Source organism: Lygodium microphyllum, chromosome 25 (assembly GCF_053477565.2).
Source record: "Lygodium microphyllum isolate KBCC chromosome 25, Lygodium_microphyllum_v1.1.10, whole genome shotgun sequence".
Classification (NCBI taxonomy): Eukaryota; Viridiplantae; Streptophyta; class Polypodiopsida; order Schizaeales; family Lygodiaceae; genus Lygodium; species Lygodium microphyllum.
In genome coordinates, this window is record NC_141159.1 from 31,960,159 (window position 1) to 31,980,334 (window position 20,176).

Below are 20,176 nucleotides of genomic sequence, written 5' to 3' on the forward strand. Positions count from 1 at the left end.
CTTCTCATCCCCTGCAGTTAAGCTATAAGATTAAAGGGAGCATGCCTTGCGAACACCCTTGGCATAGCTTGGAATCACCTCGATGCCAACCATGGCTAGTAAAGGTAAGAATGTAATCAAGGAAGAGCCTATCCCCATCAGTGATGATGAGGCTCCCCAAAGAATCCCTACCCAAGACTTCCTTGATTTCTCAATAGGCACTTCCTCTGAAGATCCCAAATGGCTTCTACTCATGGAACATTGCAAGCCCTTGAGTAACAGTGTGGTGAGGCTTTGGAGCAAGTCAAAGTGCTCCAAAATAATAATTATTGATGGTTGGTTGATATAGACATAGAGACCAAGTACTTATATAAGCACATCCCACCATCAATCAAGAAAACCTTAGATTAGACGATGTAGTAGTATGTTTCTCTTTTCAAATCGAATCCCAGTCATAGCATAGCAACAACAAGACCTTGAACTTGAGCTTGGATGTCCATTGGGGACCCCTACATAGTCATGAAGAAGCATGCCTTACAAAAGAAGTCCAAGGAGGAGGTTGAAGACCATCACACAAAGGTAAAAGAGGCTAAGCCTAGCATCAAACTATGTGCCAAACTAGAGTAGCTCAAAGGGATATTAACATAGGCAAAGGCCCTAGCCACCAAGTGCATGATGCACATCTAGTCTCTCTCCAGGATATTGCTAGCTAACAAGATGAGATGATTGAGCATATGGAGCTATAGCTCATAGTGGAAAGGGTGGAGCATAATCACCTATAGCAAGCAATTTGGAGGGGTGCCTATAACCTAGAAATCCTAGAGGAAGAACTCTATGCTCATCAAATTCCCCAACCTCCGTAGTGGAACCGCATGGAGTACTCCTGAGGGTTCAAGTCCTCTATGCATGCCATGTGTTAGGGGTAGGTGTAGGATTGCCCCGATTGGCCGCCCCATAGTAGCATTCATAGAATGATGGCAAAAAGAGGAGATCAATGTTGATGATAGTGGCATAGTAATGAAAGGTGGTGGATTAGCCATAGATTATGACAGATGGTCATAACACTGTGGGCACTAGAAGCTATATAAGGAGTAGTGAAGAAGTGTTGTGTTTCTCTCCCTAGGCTTTTCCCTCTTTTCTTACTTGGCTTTTCTCCCTTTCCCTAGGCTCTCTATTTGGCTCTCGAGCTTTACCATGATTTGAGATAACCTCACATTCTTTCATTTGGTGTATTGCTACAATGGTAGCCATGATTGTCTAGTCCTTTGTCATGTATTTTCTCTGTGAGATGTTACCTTTTGGGAATGTACCCCATGCTTTGAGATTGTTGTTGAACATTGTAATACATTACTAGAATATATGAGCATCCTTTTCTTTTGTTAAGTACTACTTTGGTGATACATTTGGTAGTCTCACTTTGGTTACGTTACAATTGTCACACCTACAATGCTAGCATACCCATGTGTTGGGTTTGAGAATTTTAAGACTCTATTGTTCTATAGAGTCAGTGCAATCTACTTGCACTTGGTGAACACAACCAATAATTGGATTGATTGCACTCATCATGTGACTAGGGACAATTTGTTTGATAGAGCTTCACATGAGAAGGTAATGGGCAATGAATAGGTTTATCACCTTGCATATGGAACCACTCAAGTGCCTTAGAGAAGTCCCTAGAGTGATTACACATAATGCGCATACCAAATATGTGAGAGGCACGCCCCATGTCCTTTATCTCAAAGCTCTTCTTTAGCTGAGTTTTTAAAGCATCCAACTCAGCATGAGTATTCCCAACAATCAACATATCATCAAGATATATTATCAAAATGATAAGGTTGCCATCATGGCCCTTTTTCTCCAAAGAATCGGATCCATAATGTTACGGAATAATCTTATGAATGTGTAAAGGCATCAAACTTGTGGTAGTATCATTTCCTAGGTTCTTGCTTAAGTCCATAGAGACTCTTTCTTAACTTGCACATTAGGTGTTCCTTGCCCTTTTCGATAAAGCCCTTAGGATGTAACTTATGTCCTCATGTAGGCCCCATGTAAGAAAGCCTTTTTCACATCCTTCTAATAAAGCTCTAGATCTAATTGTGCAACTAAGGTCAAAATCAAGTGTAGGGTAGCCATCTTGACCCTAGGGAATATTTCACCAAGATCAACTCCCTTTTTCCACTTAAAGCTCTTTGCAACCAAACATGCCTTGTATGCTAGCTTAGGGCGACCAAGGGTGCTCTTCAACCTATACATCCACTTGCATGGCAATGCACGTTCACCATCTAGCAAAGAAACCAAGTCCCACTTATGTTTTTTCTATAATGAATCAAACTGAAACTGCATGGTCCCCTCCTAAGAGTGATTATCACCTTTGCACATAGCCTCCTCATAAGAAAGGGGCTCATCAAAATCTATTACCAAGGCATAACGCATAGAGGGCTTAAGACTATTAGAGGGCCATGAGGCTCTAGCAAAGCATCTTAAAACCGGTTGTGGGGCCTATATTATTGAGAAATAAGACATAGGTAAAGTCATATCCTATACTTGTATGAAATGGAGAAGAGGCTATGTATAAAGTGTCATAAAGTCATTGTATCTATGTATAAAGTGTCATAAAGTCATTGTATGTATAAAGTGTCATAAAGTCATTGAGGAAAATGAAAATGAATGACAAGAAAATAGATTGAGCCTCCATATCTTGTGCAATCTCCCTTTTGTTGCGCATCTAAATCAAATCCTTTCAATTTTGCTATTAGAGTGGGAGTGTAGGAGTGAAGAATCAGATTAAGGAGTTCGATAATTTAGGTCTACATTGGATTCAAAGCTTGCTATCCACCATTAAATTAGGTACAAATCTTCAACCAATCCACTTAAAACAAGCACATAGATTTGTAGAGTTATTGTGGCTCAGATTTTGGGACATTATTATTAGATTAAATGCATTCAAAAAGTCATTAAAATCTATAAATAATGGATTACAGCAATGGTTTGGCTACTTTTGATTTTAAATCAGTACATGTATTGTACATTGGAAGCTCAAGGGCTGCTTAAGCTTGGGGGTTTCTTAAAATCGGGGCTTGCTTGTGCCCCCAAAAGCATAGGGGGAGATTATGAACTAAGTATAGGGTATGCTTGCTTTTGGATATAGCAAGGGGTTTATATTTGAGATAGAGAAGAGAAGAAGAATAGTTTATGGTCCTTTGGAGAGAGCTTTGTCTCTTAAGCTTAGTTTTATGGTAGACTAGTGTATTCTAGAGTAGATCACCCACCTTGAGTACACAGAGGAGACTTCGATATAATTAGCTAGCGTCAAAATAGGTCTTACCTACTTGCAATGGTTTTCTTCCTATTATACCTTGCTATTATGGTCTAAACTCCCTCCTCCCCACCTTAACCATGTTCATTATCTGGTCTCTTTTTCTGACATCATGATCCTGCGCAACAACATGCAGATTTTGCGCCATTACATCATCAAAACTATAGGTTGTCTAGTTGGAGTTGATTGTATTGTAATAAGAGGTGCCTCTTGAAAGATCACCTTAAAGACCTCAATCACCTACTTTGGTCTCTTATGCATCTTATCCTCGTGAGACACAACATCATGGTTTGCAGATAATCTTTTGAGCCTCTAGATCCCAAAGGCAATAGCCCATCTTCCTTGCATCACCATATCCAAGAAAGATGCACTTGATAGACTTCCAATCTAACTTGTTGCATGTCTTTGGGAATATAGTAGAAAGCCTCACATTCAAAGACTCTCAAGTATGTATACAAGGGAGGTTTACTAAACCATACTATCTCTGTAACTCTATTAGCAAGAGCAATGCATGGGGATCTATTAATTAAATGAAGTGCAGTTGTAACTATCTTAGTCCAAAAATTATTTGGTAAGCCCAACTCACTAAGTATACTATGGAACCTTTCCTGAATAGTCCTATTCAGGTGCTTTACAACACCATTCTAGGGTGGAGGTATAAGGGGCTTGCTTAATATCCCTCTCATCACAAAGTTGCTCAAATGTCTTTGATACATATTCATCCCCATTATCAGATCATAGACATTTCATCCTATGCTCAAATTGGTTCTCAACCATAGAAAGAAAGCGCTAAAACCTTGGTAAAACTTCTGGATTTTGCTTTATGGGATAGACCTAGATCTTATGTGGATGATCATCAATGAATATATAATAATACTTTGCACCGCTTAATGATTAATCAGGCATGGGACCACAAACATTTGAAATGCACGAGAGCCAACCGCTTACTCATGTGTGTAGAATCAAACTTTTTATGCAAGTTACAAGTATGCTTGCCATATAAATAATTATCATAAGAATCAAAACATGAGTAGTCAAGAGGTGGTAACAATCTCAAATGAGTCAAAACTTTCATTCCTTTCCATATGCCCAAGATGGTGATACCGAAGAGATACATGTGGAAGATGGGTCACAACAACCAAAACATGATTAATAGATCTAGATACAAGTAAGGGATACATGTTGCCAACCTTGGCACCTCTAGCAGAAATGAGGTTGCCACATGTAATTTTCCATGTAGAATCACCAAAAGATACATAATACATATCATGATCCAATTGTCCAGCTGAGATAAGGCTTTTAGTCAAAGCCAAGACATAACGTACATCATGCACCATAAATGGATCACCAATACCAAATAGTAGTCTTATATCACCTATGCCACCAATATCATGTACATGATGATCACCCAATCTAACTAAACTTGTAACAATGGGGTAGGTATAGAACCAATAATAATGCAAGGTAACATGAAAGGAAGCCCATGAATTTAGAAGCTAACATTGAGAGTGAGTGGACTGAAGATCAATCAACTGAGTCGCATCAAGTGAAGAAGTCAAGTATGTAATCATCTAAATTATACTCCAAGGCACTTGTCTCCTTAATCTTAATAGTAGACTTAGGAACAAAGTGATTATTAGAAGACTTGGCCTTATCTTGCACTTTTCCTTTGCCTTTTTTATGCCTATCATTATGGACTTTATGATACTATGGCCTTATGTGACCCTACTGCTGCAATAGTGACAAGTGAGAGAACTTAGGACCACAAGATTTACTACATGACTGCCCATGAGACTTAAACTTGCCTCTATTAGGATATGAGTCTCTACCATGACAATCATTATTTCCTTTACCATCATGTCTCCCTATAACTCCAAGTGCATGATAAGTATGGGCTACATCAATGTTTTTCATGTTCACTTCTTATGTAAGTAAAGTGCTCTCTACATCTCTAAGCATTTAAAGCCATTTTCAAAGGGATTAGCACTCATAGCAGTAGGAATGTATCCCAAGACTTAGATAGTGTGGCAAGCAAGAATAAAGACTTAAAATGATCCTCAAATTGAATGCCATGTGAGATAAGCTGGCTAAAAACAGAGTGAAACTCATTCAAACGAGTGGAGTGCCCTCCTTCATATAAGGATCCATAGGCTTCATTAGCCAATACAAATGTGAAGTAAGGATTTACTTGTCATAAATATTAGAATTTTTTTTTCATAAATCATAAGCACCACTTTTAGTTGTAATAACATTGGAGTAAACTTGCTTTGACAAAAACAAGATAACGGTGGACTTGCATAGCTCATCAAACTCTTCCCAATAATCTCTATTCCAATGTTTTGGCTTTATTTCCTTGGTTTTCAATGGACTCACTTACTTCTTTTACACCAATATCTACCAAATCTGAAACTTCCAATACTAGAAGTTATCACTATTCAATTTCTTTTTGATAAAGATAGTAGTATCATTGCAAGCTATGACATGCCCGATTGAAGAGCCTTTAGTGGCATGATTTTGGTTGTCCTTGGTTGTCCTTCAAGAGATATTTCTAAGTGATACCATCTAGAACTCCTTAGAATATCAAGGAGCTTGTCACCTAAACTTGCTCAACTCCACCTTCTTGCAGGGTTAGTTCTTTGCCATTTCCACAATGACAAATTTGAATCTCCAGGTCCCTACATAATCTATGGTTACTTGACAATCTTTGAGTGTCAATCTTTGAGTATTTTCTTTGTGCAAATCCACTCAAACTAAAGTGTACCAGTGTCACACTTGGTTCAAGGAGAGTGAGAAAGGAAGGGGAGTGTAGCACATCAACCCCGCTACCAATAAGACACGGTCTCACTCATGTCCCCTAAGATGATGTAGACTTAGGGTCTTATTTAACTTTTTAATTGGGTCAATGAATGATTCCTAATTATTGTTACTTGAAAAAAGCTCTTGGTTCACCAAGTCCACCCTAACTTCACCCGAACTTTAGACACACTTGTTAGGGATCTTGCCTTCTCACTTCCCTCTTTGGATCATGTTTTGCCGTCTAATTACCTATTATGCTTATATTTCAACACATACATGTATATTTCTTAATTAAGCTTTTAAAACACCGGGTTATTTCATATAAGTTATGTCCCAACACTCAAATAGAATAAAATATCTATTTGTCAAATAGTTCTTTATTTATATTGAATGTTTCTTTTTATAGTTTCTCATTCTACCTACATAGAAGTAACAACCTAAAGGTTCAATTTGCACCAAGATTTCTGCCCTTAACTAGTAGTAACAAGGCTCTTAGAAAGTCCATCTTGAGTCATGTAGGGGTTAGGCAGTTCCTAGGTGCTTGAGTGTTAACTAGTTTGAAGACACCTAAAGAAAGAAAAGAGTAGAGAAGCCTCAAATTTTTTGAAATATTATGCCTTGAGAAAATAAATAATTGTTATAGAGGAGAGTTAGACTCCCTCCCATGCAAGTTGTAATTAGATTTGCTAGGACTGAGTATGGGAATGTGTATCTATGTGCATGCAAAGGAAGAAGACCAATCTTTGGCACAAAAGATGGGCAAGATGCCCAAGGGAATAAGGAAAATCCTAACTCTAAAATTTGTGTATAAAAATATTGAAAAATAATAAAAATGGCTATTCTTGTGTGTGTGCCAACTTTTGATTCTTGCCTTCTTGCTTTTGTACTGTGAGAGGGATAGAGAGGTGAGTTGAGAGCTAGTGAGTGAGAGTGAGGGTGAGGGACTAAGAGGGTAAAGTCTCCATCTTTTCTCATGCTCTCTCATGTCTTATCATGCCCTCTTCTAGCATGATAAAGGTCATAGAGGGTTTGAAAATCTACGAGGTGCATATTGGATCATGGAGTATGTATCGAGTATCCTTCATCATTGGAGGTATGCTTTGTGCATTCACTATCTACAAACAGATCTTGTGATTGTGTCATAAAATTGCTTGCATTCTTCATGGATGTGGAATAGGAGAGGACACTTGTGTTAGCTCCAAAATGCATGCAAGTAATTAGATTTGTGTTTAGATATTTAAACATGTATTTATATGTTTTCTATAATTAGATTTTATGATTGAAATATGCAGCATATGAGATATGATTACAATTATGATAGGATTTTTAGAAAGAGAGATTTAAAGAGTGAGTTAACTTTGAAGATTACTTTTACTTGGAATGCTTTTGCAAAAATGGCCCATGTTGGAGACTTTGTTTCACTCAAATGATTTGACTTTGATTGTTCAAGTGTGAAAATTGGAGTTCTAAGTAGAAAGTTATGAAGATTTTTGGTTGTTGTCTTGAAGTTATTTTGAAAAGATAGATAGAGAGATGATCTACATGTCTACTACATGAATATGCAGGTAGAAGATATGTTGATTATCGAGTCACCTCCATTTGAGTTAGTTGTAACTTTTATTGAAAGCTTCGGGTTCATCTTCATCTTCTACATTTTCTTATCTCCATCAAAGTAATCTTCACTTGCTTGAGTCTCTTCAAAATTGCAATCAGTATCGACAAGAGTGTTCATCTGCTTCATCTCTCCCGGTTGTGCTTTTTCTCTTACCTTGTTTCCTTCACCTCTACACTGGATCCCTTTCATCAATGCCATCACTTGTATTATTTTCATCTCTAGAACCACCATCTTCTTCTTCCTCTTCATCCCTTGATTGAAGCTTCCATGCACCAACACACCACACTACCAAATGAAGGAGAACCGTTGTTGAGAGGGAGGAGCCACATTCATGAATGAGAAGAGCTGCCCTATCATCATCACCATGGCTGCCATATTACAATAGGTATGCATCAAAACCTCTTATGGAGAGCATTGATTTTATAAAGTTAGGGAAGTACAGGCTAGCAAAGTAGGCTCCCATAAAAAATATGTGTCTCAATCCCTAGTTGTTGGGGGAAGAGTACACCATGGGAAGAAGGGAAAGCCCCTGACAACATGTATAGTGCACATGGGTAGTCATATATGTAGCATGTGCAGTTATTTGAATCTTAGTGCATGCACTGAAAGGAAAAGATTTAGTGCACGAAGGAGTTAATGTATGGGCATCTCCTTGTGTGGTGTAGCTATTATGGTGAAGTTATTACCAGTATGATTCTTTGTGATATTTTTTTTTTCCTTTTCAATATCATAGGTAAAGACATTTTTCACTCATTTACTTCCATAGTGCACATAGCACCTCCACCTCTATAGCTATAGTGCATATGTTTGCACATAGTGCATTCATAGTTCATACACACATAGTGCACTCACCTCACATAGTAGCATACATACACAACATTGTACATCCCACTCATTCATGTAGTGCATATGCCTTCACACACCCTGTGCATACACACTAACTACCCATACTTTATTAACACACATAGACACCCCTCAAACTAGTGCACATCAATAACCCCTTCTCCTTCTTTGATACATAGATCGAACGTACTGGAAGGCAGGATAGCAAGAAGTGCAAAGAAGATTAGGGTAGCTTGGTGACTCATTAGTGTGATGTATGTGCATATGTGCATCCACTCACATTGCTTAGTGCACCCATAGCAACACACAATGCATCCACAATGAGCATCATCCAATTCATAGTATTTCCACATTGTATTATGTAACCATAAACACATACCTTAGGAACTCACAAACCTATTATGCACCCATAGACTCATTAGGTATCCATAGAACTAAAGTGCATCCACTTTCTTATTGTGTGCATCCACCTACACTATTGTACCTCCACCTATAGACAAACACAAAGAGCAAACAACACATCTACACAACACAATGCATCCATCGCCACACAACAGACACTATGCATCCATCTATATCCGTAGTGCATCAGCTTGCACATAGTGCATTCATCCACACCTATAGTGTATTTGATTGCACACATAATGTATCTCACCACATACACTTGCATATTCATAAACCGTCCACATTGTCTCATGCACTTGGATATCCAAGAGTGACACAAAAATATACCTAGGTGCATCCTTGAACATAAGTAAACCCCAGTAACCATGCATGGGTATGCATCCTTGAACACAAGTAAACCTAGCAACCATGCATGTGCAACTCCGTACACAAGTGTGCGTTCATGCATACTTGTGGAAACTCGTATGTGCTTATGAATATTGTGCATATAGCTAGCACCCACCCTTGCATTCATAGTGGTTAGAGTTCTTATTTTGCATGCAAAGATATCATGATGAACATAAGCACACTTGTATAACTCATTAAGTACCCATGATTATTGTGCATTCACATTGCATAGCTAAAGTCTCAACATATACAATTACACATTCCTAGCATCCTGCACTCTTATGGGCAATTAGGTGCATTCATAAGCACAAAGTGAATACATGTGAGCATTAATTTATATGTGTAGTTATACGTGTGCATTCATGTATCCTTGTGAGCACATGTGCTTATGCAAGTGTGCCTACGTGCACCTTCTATGCATGCATGTGCACCCACAAACAATGTAAACTCATTGCCTCCTAGTTACATTGAAATTTCTTCTAGCTTGGCATGCCTAACTACATTGCATTGTACTATCCCAAAATCATTCATTACACGATACACCCTCACACATTGCATGTTCCAATTAGGGTGTATTTTGCAAGAAAGGTTGGTTTTTATTTTTGTTTTTCAAAACAATGAAACTAGAAAAAAGATAAATAACACCAATAAATAAAACAAAATAGAAACAACACAACCAAACAATGCACAAAGAGAACTCATACATTTCACACATATAGATCAAAAGTGACAGCCGTTGCATGCTCCTGACTTATGAACTAGGAGATCAGTGCAAGAGTTGCATGTGCTTGAGAAGTGGTCGTGAGCTTTGCATTCCACCTAATAGCAGGGACCCAAGTCCTAGTTGCACAAGACCTAGAAAACACACATGTTTGCGACCTCATAAATCATATTATTGACCTAGTCAACTTAGAGACCATGGGGACTATAGTAAGCACTATGGATAACTCATGTGGTAATTCTAACAATTTCCAAGCCACAATTGTTGATAACTTTCAACAAGCTATAAGCTTCAATGTTTCAAACATGACTCTTGAAGCATTAGAACAAAGACTAATAAAGCTAGGACAAGGAGCGCTTATCCTTGATTGCTTGGTTGACCTCAACAATGACACCAAGATGCATCTTGCCAAAATGCAAGTAGAAATGGATAGCATTCATAGGATGTTGTTCAATCTAGTGAGGGCAAGAATGAGCGATTGTGGCCTCTGCACAAATGGGATCAATCTCCTCATATTAATGGATGTAAAAGGGGGCACTACCTAGCCAAATTGGAAGTGGACTAGGGAACTCTTACACACATGAGTAGATAAATGATGATGTGAAAGAGAAAGAGAGGAGGTGTAGTACAATATGAAGCAAATGATTTAAGATGCTAATATTTAGGGTTACAACTAATGCATCCCAATCCAAAAGTGTGGGGGATAGGGACACATAAGTGGAGGGATAATGATGGTGACGATGTAGGAAGAGAAAGGGAAAGAAGGAGTGGAGAGGATAATGGTGCAAAGGGGTTTGGGGTAGTGGAATGGGAAAGAAGGGGATAATGGAGAGATAGAAAACGAGAGAGGATGAGAGCAAGAGCAGGAGAGGGTGAGGGTATGATAAAGTGGTTCATAAGGAGGGTGATGGAGTTGGAAGATGGATGGGGGGCGAGAAAGAGGGAGATGGTATGTGTGATGAAGTGGGAAAGAAGGGTAGTGGAGTGGAGAGGGATAGGGGAGTAGTGAAGGAGAGGAAGAGAATAGAGATAGTGAGAATGGTGGGAGAGTGGAATATGCATATCCTCCCTTGAGAAGGCTCAAGGTGGTCTCATTTTATAGGCACTTGGTTGGATCATATTATCTGTTAACTCTAATTAATCAAGCATAATCTTGATTGATTAGAGCCCAAAATTGGATGACGCACTATGTGATATAAGGTAGTGTATAATACATTTTGTCATCTTTTGTGCATGAGTTTTCATAGTCAAGCTTTCCAAAATAATAAGGAAAAGGAAGGTAAACTACAAAGGTTGAAAAGTGAGAGAAAGAGTTATGCATGTATATTACTAATATAATGTGATGCTTTACAACATGGAATTGATAGTTTTACAAGGTTTTGAGTAGAGAGAATGTGAAAAGCTATAGACATATCTTACAATATGTTGCATCCTCCAAAAGGAGATGAAGCTTGCTTTTAAGAGAGATCCATGGAGAAAAAGGCTTTGAATAATAATTGAGAAGAGTCTCAAATATCTACCATTATAGATGTGACCTTTTTGTTACAAATCCTTTCGTGCACTAATATATTATCATTTTTTCTTCTTTTGGTGGCCAAATCTTTTTCCATGTATGAACCATTTATGAAGCTCCAAATATTAAAAGGGAAAATATCATAGTTAATAGGCTAGGGAAAGTGAAATCCATGAAATGAGAAAAATTTAAGAGAGAAGAAAAAGGGAAATGGATATATGCACCACATGGGAGAGTTATTGGAGTATTTCTTAAAATACTCAAAGGCATGTGTGTCTAAGCTTAGTCCCACCTCCTCCTTTCGTTTTCAAAAATTCTAGCTCCAAGTAACTAACAACTTTGAATTTTTATAGAAGATATCTTCATATCCCCTTGTCCTTATGTTGACTTTCTTGTATGTGTGACACCATTTCTTTAAATGTGAGGAAACTCTTATGCACCACTCCAAGGTATTTTTAATATCATGTGACTCACTCCCAAATCCATCAATGCCCAATGCTAGAATTATGATAGATAAATATTCCAAAAGAAGATTACTTCCAAAAGGAAATTTTCTAAGGGAAAGGTAGATCATTCTTATTCGGTAGAAATGTACAAGTCTCTATAAACATTGGTTTCTATATAAGGCTTAAATTATATACCCAAAAGCGATGTACACCTTGCGTGATTCTAAGAGGAGGTTCACACTGAAAAATAAAAGGTTGTGAAATGCACCTATCACAAGGAGCAAGTGGCTCTTCACAAGATACTCTCTCTAATCTTGTGCAAAGAACACTATTTGACTTATATGAAAAAGGATGCACTTGGTTTACAAGTCTAGATGCCATAGAGAAGGGCTCCTTTATTTTGCTAAAAGACATGTTCATCAAGTGTTTCGTTAAAGCTAGTTATGGAAAAAACCGCATCATCCAAATGTCAAATAGCAAGAAGGAGAAAGCATAAGAGACTACATCTACAAGTTTATGAGCTTGTTTAAATGCATACCCCTTGTAGAGAGACCTACACCCAAGATAGTCACAAAAGCATTTATCACAAGAGTATCTATGATGAAAAGATTTATGAGACCTTGGCCAAAAACTTTGAGCTCAATCTCTCCATCATCAACAATGTCATTGAATGAGGCTATCCATGTGGACGACCTTCAAAAGGATGTAGTAGGGACAAATAAACGATGGGATCCCACCAAAAAAGTCATATATGACAAACTCAAACAGAGAGTAAAGAGACACTAGAATTAATTGCAGATGTCAAGAAGCAATATCAAGAGTCGCTCAAGATGGTAAAGTCTCTAAAAACATCAAAGTTGTATTGCTAAAACGTACATGCACTATGGTGAAGACCATCTCCCTTTGGAGTGCTTTAGACCACCAAGGATGTGCATAAATTGTGGACATTTTGGTCACAAAGTTGCATATTACAAAGTCCCACAAAGGTTTCATTGTCCTAATTTCACCTATCCACGCTACAATTGAGGTGCTAGTTATCCTAGACAACCACAACTTGGCCAACAATTGGCATTAGTAGCCCCTCTTGAACATCGAGCATGAGTGCAAAGGGTAGAAACCAATCCTTTAGGAATACACAGACCCACCATCATCACACATCCGCCTAGCGATGGCCCTCTCCACTTTCATTGAGGAACCCATTGAAGAGGATGGATACATGAATCCCTTCATTTGCTATGATGAAGATGGACACTTAATCCTCGTGGATTACAAACCCGTTTCGATCATGATGTTAGGACAAGGCTGTGGGCAAGGAATACCATCCACTAGGGACCTTATCGCTTGGCAACTAGGACATGTATCCTCTAGATGCCCACAAAAGTTAGAGCAAGCTAAGGTAAACAAAATGAATCAATGCTGCTTAGAATGCAGAATCCCACATATGGATTCTGACTGTCCACAATGCAAGGCAAGCAGTAGTAGCAAGGCCATTGTGCCTTTAGTATCCTTAAGCTTATTTGTAGAGTGGAATGATAAATGATGAAGATTGTATTCCCATTTCAATGCACATTATCACTTGTGCACAAAGCAAAGTGGGGGGATTCAACATTGTAGGCCCTACGACGATGAATGGCTTAGTAATTGGCAAAGAGAATGCCAAGAAAAGGAGAAAGAGAGCTAAACTCGAACTTAAGAGAAAAATCCTCTCTTTAATCCCACCAACCACTCCAATATCTAGCACAAAAACTACCACAACAACACCACAAATTGCAAAAGAGATTATTGCTAAGGACAATACCTATACTAACCTAGAACAATAGATAGTTGATATCAACAAAGTTAAGGAATGGGTGAAAGTAACACAAGACAAGTTGCACAAAGAACTAGTTGATGAAAAAATTAGCCTCCCTAGCTTGTCTCACGTACCAAAAGGGACATGGCAATCTAATGAGGTCACAACAACTGATCCACCAATTGGTCCACAACATATGAAATAGGAGTTTTCTCTCACTCTTGATGCAAGTCAATCACAATGTTTGAGAACGTTAAACCTTTTATAATTATAGTACTTGCATCAACCCAAGTCACCATTCCACTTGAAACCCTACTTAAAGGTAGTCCAATGATTTGGTAAGGATTAAAGTGTGGGGAGAAGGCACAAATCCTAGCCGATCTCAACTTGTTCCAAAATCAAGCCTTAGTGCACCTTTGACCTTGAGTGCCTTAGGGGTCAACACATTTTGGGAAGAAGCTGAGTGGCATGTAGTACTCCTTGTAGAAACCCTTGGAGACACCATGTGTCAAGGCATTGTAGACACATATGATGGAATGAGCATAGTTAACCATCACATACTCTAAGCTTGGGGCAATAAGCCCATTAAACTAGTGTAGTTTGACTTGACTGTAGTTGATGGTTTCAAAGTGCCAACCATTGGAAGTGTTAGAAGATTGGCCGATTAGAATTGTAAGAGTGTTGTTTAAGGTTAACTTCATTGTTATAAAATGAATTAACTATAACTTATTGCTTGATTGATCTTGGATGCACAATGTATGTCTCATTGAAGACGGGGGCAATGATTTAGAATTCTTAGGTAATTGGAAGGATGCAATACGCATTGAGATGGAATCTTAGAAAACAACCCTTGTTGATCTATATGCTATCTAGGCACTATTAGAAGGTGAATCTAACTCCAACCACCCAATCATTGGCTAGATATATTCTCTCCCCAAGGATGAGAAAGATTATGCATATATGTGAAACCCTAGAATTGCCATTCACTGAGGAGTTGGAGTATCTATTTTTTTGTGAATACATGAGTCAAGAAGATACATTGGACGCCACAGCTCTCATCCTTCAACCTTTCATTTTAGTGCCTCTTTTCATGATGGATCTAGATCCACTGCATTTTAGGGCTATCCAACCCCAATGGATAGGATTGAGTTGTGTAAAATCTTGAGTCAATGGAGGCCATGTTTTTGCAATCAAGCCGATACCAATCTGACTATTTTTGAAGATTCCTTGAACAACCCCACATGGCAATGGAGCGCACCAAGTCCATTGGACTTCCATAGTAACTTCTTATCTTGTTGACGCAAGAGCAAGGTTTAGATGCTAAAGAGATGGTGATTTTGAGGAATATTTGTCAATTCAAGACCATGAAGATTTTGGTTTTCAGACTCAATGGACTATGATAGTGATGGCTACACCATTGAGCAAATATACTTGGATCCAAAACCCTCACAATCTAAGAGTTTACTTATTGATGGTGGGTTGTCAGAGTCACCTGTGAATTGAATTAGCTTGATTATCTCAAGGTTCTTGATTACTAACAAATCAAGCATTAGATTGATGACCTATGCCTTGACTTAGAGGTATTCTTAGCTAGCAATGATCAAGAAAAGGTCCATGAAAACACTATGACAAGCTTTGACTCTGATATAGAAGGTGATCATAACTTTGATCTAGAAATTCCCCCAACCACCTCAAACTCTCAAATCCAAAACTAAACTTCTAGTCCATTTGAGAAGAGAACTTAGAACATGATACATGCCATATTAACTCAGAATGTCTGAGTCAAAAGAAAACCGAGTAGTTGTCTTGCTTTGGTGCTAAACGCAAAGGCACATCCAATGAGCCCATTAAGGGATCAACAAGGGTCAAAGAGGTGAATATCACTAAGCCAAGGGAATCCCCCAAGCCCATATATATTGTTGAGGATCTCAATGAAGAGGATTAATTGGAGCTTGTGGAATTGTGACAAGAATATTGAGACATATTTGTATCGAACTACTCTGACCGTAAAGGTGCATCATCACAAGTCCTTATGCACATGATCCCACTCAAGCTTGATGCCAAACCTGTGGAGTGACCTTACCCCATGAATCCTTGCTATGCCCATCATGTTAGGGAAGAGATTGAGAAACTACAAAAAGTAGGCTTCATCTATGAAATTAGGCATACTGACTGGGTATCGCCAATTGTTGTGGTACTTAAGAAGAATGGAAAAATCCAAGTATGCATCAATTACAAGAAACTAGATGCCCCAACCTTGAGAGATCATTATCCCCTATCCTATATAGATCATATGATTGAGTGAGTGGTAGGGAAGGAAGCTTACAGCTTCTTAAACATAATTTTGAGGTACTTTTGAAAAGCATCTTCAACTTTTGAAAAGCTCATGTGCACTATCTTTAAGGACATGCTTTGGAAGTGGCTTGAAGTGTTTGTAGACAACATGTACGTCCATTCTAGTTAGGAGAAAGAGTTTGAGAAACTTCAATATGTTTGAGATATGTTAGTATATCACTTGTCCTTGAATACTCTAAAATGCCAACTTTGATAAAGCATGGTATCATCTTCAGACATGTTGAATCCAAAAATGGAATTGCCACTGACATGGCCAAGATTAAGGTTATTATGAGCCTCTCTCCACCCACCAACCTAAAGGGGGTATAGTGCTTTCTTGGCCATACTGAGTACTTCCATTGCATTGTGTTGAATTATGTAGTAACTACTCAACCACTTTACAAGCTACTAGTCACAGGCATGGATCAAGGAGTGCCAAGCCTCCTATCAAGCATTAAAATAGGCTCTAATAACTACATATTTTTTAAGACCCCTATGTTAGATAATTATGACCAATCAAAAAAGCACAATTCACATGTCTCTTAATTAAAACCCGACCATACCAATTGTTCGCTATTCAATCGTATCATTTGGGGCAGGATGGTCTTGTTAGGAGATGCATCTATGAACATGATGTTGAGGCTTTGTTACAACAGACACATGGTGGCATTGCTAGAGGACACTTCAACACATCCGCTATAGCTAGAAAAGTACTTCAATCACACTTATGGTGACCCACACTATTTAAGGATGCCACTCGATTTGTCAAGCACTATGATGAGTGCCAAGAAACAAAGCTTTCTATTATAAAAGATAAAATGGAACTCATACCACTGATTGCCCACCAACCCTTTGAGAAGTGGGGCATACCAAAATGGTCAGTGTCTTGATGACGACTTGTAATTTGTTTGCCTTGTCTCTAATATTGCCTCTATATCTTGAAATAAGCTCCAACTAAGCTATCATCGTCAGTTAAAGGACCTTTGGTCTCTACACTAGTCTACTTTAAGAGTTATACCTTATGTACCTATGAACCTTGGATTGACTATCTAAATGAAAAAATCTTGGTTAGGTTGGATTAAATGGGACCAAAGACCAAAGCTTTGATACCACTTGTCATGAAGGAGACTAGAGAGGATAGAGAAGAGTGTAGATGAGAGAGAAAGACTAGAATAAGAAAGAAGAGGCAAGAGAAGCCATGAAAGCTTGGAGAAGGTGGAGAGATGAAAAGTTTGTTTTGTGTATCATTGAACAATGAAATTTTTACAAGTCTTTGACATCTTAATACATATGTTAGTATGACATGGTATTATTTTTCAAACATACTAAAAATATAACTCTTCCTAGTTTCTTACAATGTATGTATGTGTATGCATATATGTGCGTACATATGTATGTGTGCGTTTTATACGTGCCTATCTATTTATTTGGACTCATAAATGTATGTCCTCTCTCACACTCATTAATTTTATTTTATGTATTTTCTTTATTTCTCTTATCTCTCATCTTTCATCATATGTGTGCATGTTGTGTACATATGTATATATATGTGTATGCACATATGTATATTCATTATATGCATATATTTGTGTATGGATGTGTATCTTTGTATATGTTGTTATGTTTATGTTTGTAAGTGTGTATCTATTCTCTCTCCTCTACTCTTTTTTCTCTCTCTCTTTCTGTTTTATGCATGTGTATATATATGCATACACATATATATATGTTTGCATGTATATGTGTGTATGCATACATGTATATGCGTGCATATATTATTCATGTGTTTTTATACTGTACATACATTAGTATTTGCACATATGTGTGAGTATGCATACATGTATGTGTATGCATGTGTTTGCACATGTGTACATCTATGTGTGTATATATTGTTCATGCATTTTTATAGTCTATGCACATTTGTATGTGGTTTTAGAGTACTTGTACATTATATGAATATGTTCAACCATTATAATTATTCAGTTATCCCATATGTTCAATTTAAAAAGAAATTCAACTATTTTTTAATAGTGTATGTGCATTCTTGGATATTTTTAGAGTATGTACACATTGTAAGCACATATTCAATCATTAAAATATTGTATCATTTCACATGTCTAATTAGAAAAGATATTCACACACACACACAGTGCGCTCGCGCACACATTCTTCTAGGAGAGAGAGAGAGAGAGAGTTGTAATCCCCACTCACCCTTAAAGAAAAAGCTCTCTTTATTTCTCGAATACTAAACTTATTTTTGTGTTACAACTAAATTTCTTGAATACTAAACTTCTTTTTGTATTACATAAGATTTGGAGGCTTGGGAGCCTTCTAGTTGGTTCGGGATCCCCAAGGCAAAGCTCCAAATAATAATATATAGAATAGAAGAATAGATTCTCCTCCCTGTGCCACATAGGCTTGGTAGTCTTCTAGTTGGTTAGGGATCCCCAAGGCAAAGCTCTAAATAATATATAGAATAGATATATAATAAAATAGATCTATTTATAAATAATATATAGAATTAACCGTCATTTTTGTGGGCCTCCCCTTACCCGAGATAGATGTATGTGGGAAATTGGAATGGTTGTAAAAGCTTTATTGCGGGTGCGTGGCCTTAAAAGTTATGTAAACGCCGTCTCGTCAAATTTGAAAGCTGCGACGGGCACTCGACAAAAGCAAAGCAGGGCAAGGTGCGAGAACGAAGCCTACCAGGCGTTTAAGGAATGCCGAGCAAATCAAATCTTCTTCTTCTTCTTCTGAGGAGGACTCGGGAGGTTCGGCTCCTCCCGCTCCTTTCCACCGCCCGACAATCACCTCGGGCCTTCTCGCATGTCGCAATCCCCAGAGCTCACCAGCAACCAGCGTCCCCTTCCACGGACGCGAAAGAAGCCGTGAATTCAGCCACACAATTCACGAACCAAACTGTGAATCCCTCCGAAATAGCCAAATTTTCCGCCATGGCTGAAAGTTGGTAAGGCTCATGGCTCTCCATTTGTCTGGCATATCAATCCATACTGCTTTTACATTCCAAACACCGTAAGCTCTTACGAGACGCTTAGATTTAGTATCACGTGAGTGGCAACTTTTAGACAGGAACTGATATAAGGAGAAGAGTTTTCTGTGATCATTGAATCAGTATTCTCCCTTTTTTGGCAAACGACGTGGCTTAGAATTTCATCTGACGTGTGTTGCATTACGTTCGAGCTTTTAGAAGGACCTTTTCTTCCAGCTTATAAAAGAAAGGCTTTTGTGCTTTCTGTAAGGAGTACGAAACTCATTATTCAAGAGTAAGCCATTACTTTCATGTATTGGAGGTGTTTGAATTGATCTCCATACTTCCTGCATGGTTGTTTGCAACTTGAGGTTGCCAATCCTGTGCTGCATTGCACCATTGGTTGCATAATTTGCATACGAAGGCCATCTCTTGTGTAGTTTGCATAGGAAAGTTGCCCAATTGGGCTTTGTGTTGCAGAGATCAAGTAAAAGAGAAAACGGTCGACCTAAAATGTATGAAAATGAAGAGCACATTGTGAGAACAAGTAGGCTAATCAAGTGCCTCAAGTGCAAACTTTTTGAATAACAACTAAAGGCTTCGACAAATGAAATGTACAACGACGAAGGGAAAATGTATGAGAATGAACAACAAGTGGGCTAATCAAGTATGCTAAATGTGAATTTTTTGAATAACAAATGAATGCCTTGAAAGTTGGAAAAAACAACGAGGAAGGAATGATTGTCTAGATGCGAAATGAATAATTGAGTTACAATGTGGTAGACTATTGAAGGAGGTGGAGTAGAGGTGAAGGCTTGACACAAAAGGCAATAGGGCACACAAGGATAAGGGACTCAAGTCCAAGTTGCATGAAGTAGCGGGTTAGGGATACTAAAAGATGCAATCGAGGATGTGTGGTGCTAAAGATAAGATGCCATGGACAATAGGATGGCAGGATGGAGTGTTACAGGAGTCTTATGGATCGATTGACACTCAACAAAAATTGCTACTGGATTGGAAAGAAGATTTGTGTTTTGGAT

The 20,176-nt window shown here is 38.2% G+C and overlaps 1 protein-coding gene across 1 annotated transcript in view; it reads left to right on the forward strand.

Moving 5' to 3' along the window:
- Positions 1 to 18,776: 18,776 nt before the first annotated feature.
- Positions 18,777 to 20,176, forward strand: part of COQ3 (coenzyme Q 3) — a 166,977-nt gene continuing 165,577 nt past the window's right edge. The window contains exon 1 of the mRNA XM_087666449.1: positions 18,777 to 19,115. Within this exon, the coding sequence (XP_087522575.1) occupies positions 18,868 to 19,115 (248 nt within the window). The 5' untranslated portion in view covers positions 18,777 to 18,867. The remainder of the gene's footprint in view (positions 19,116 to 20,176) is intronic.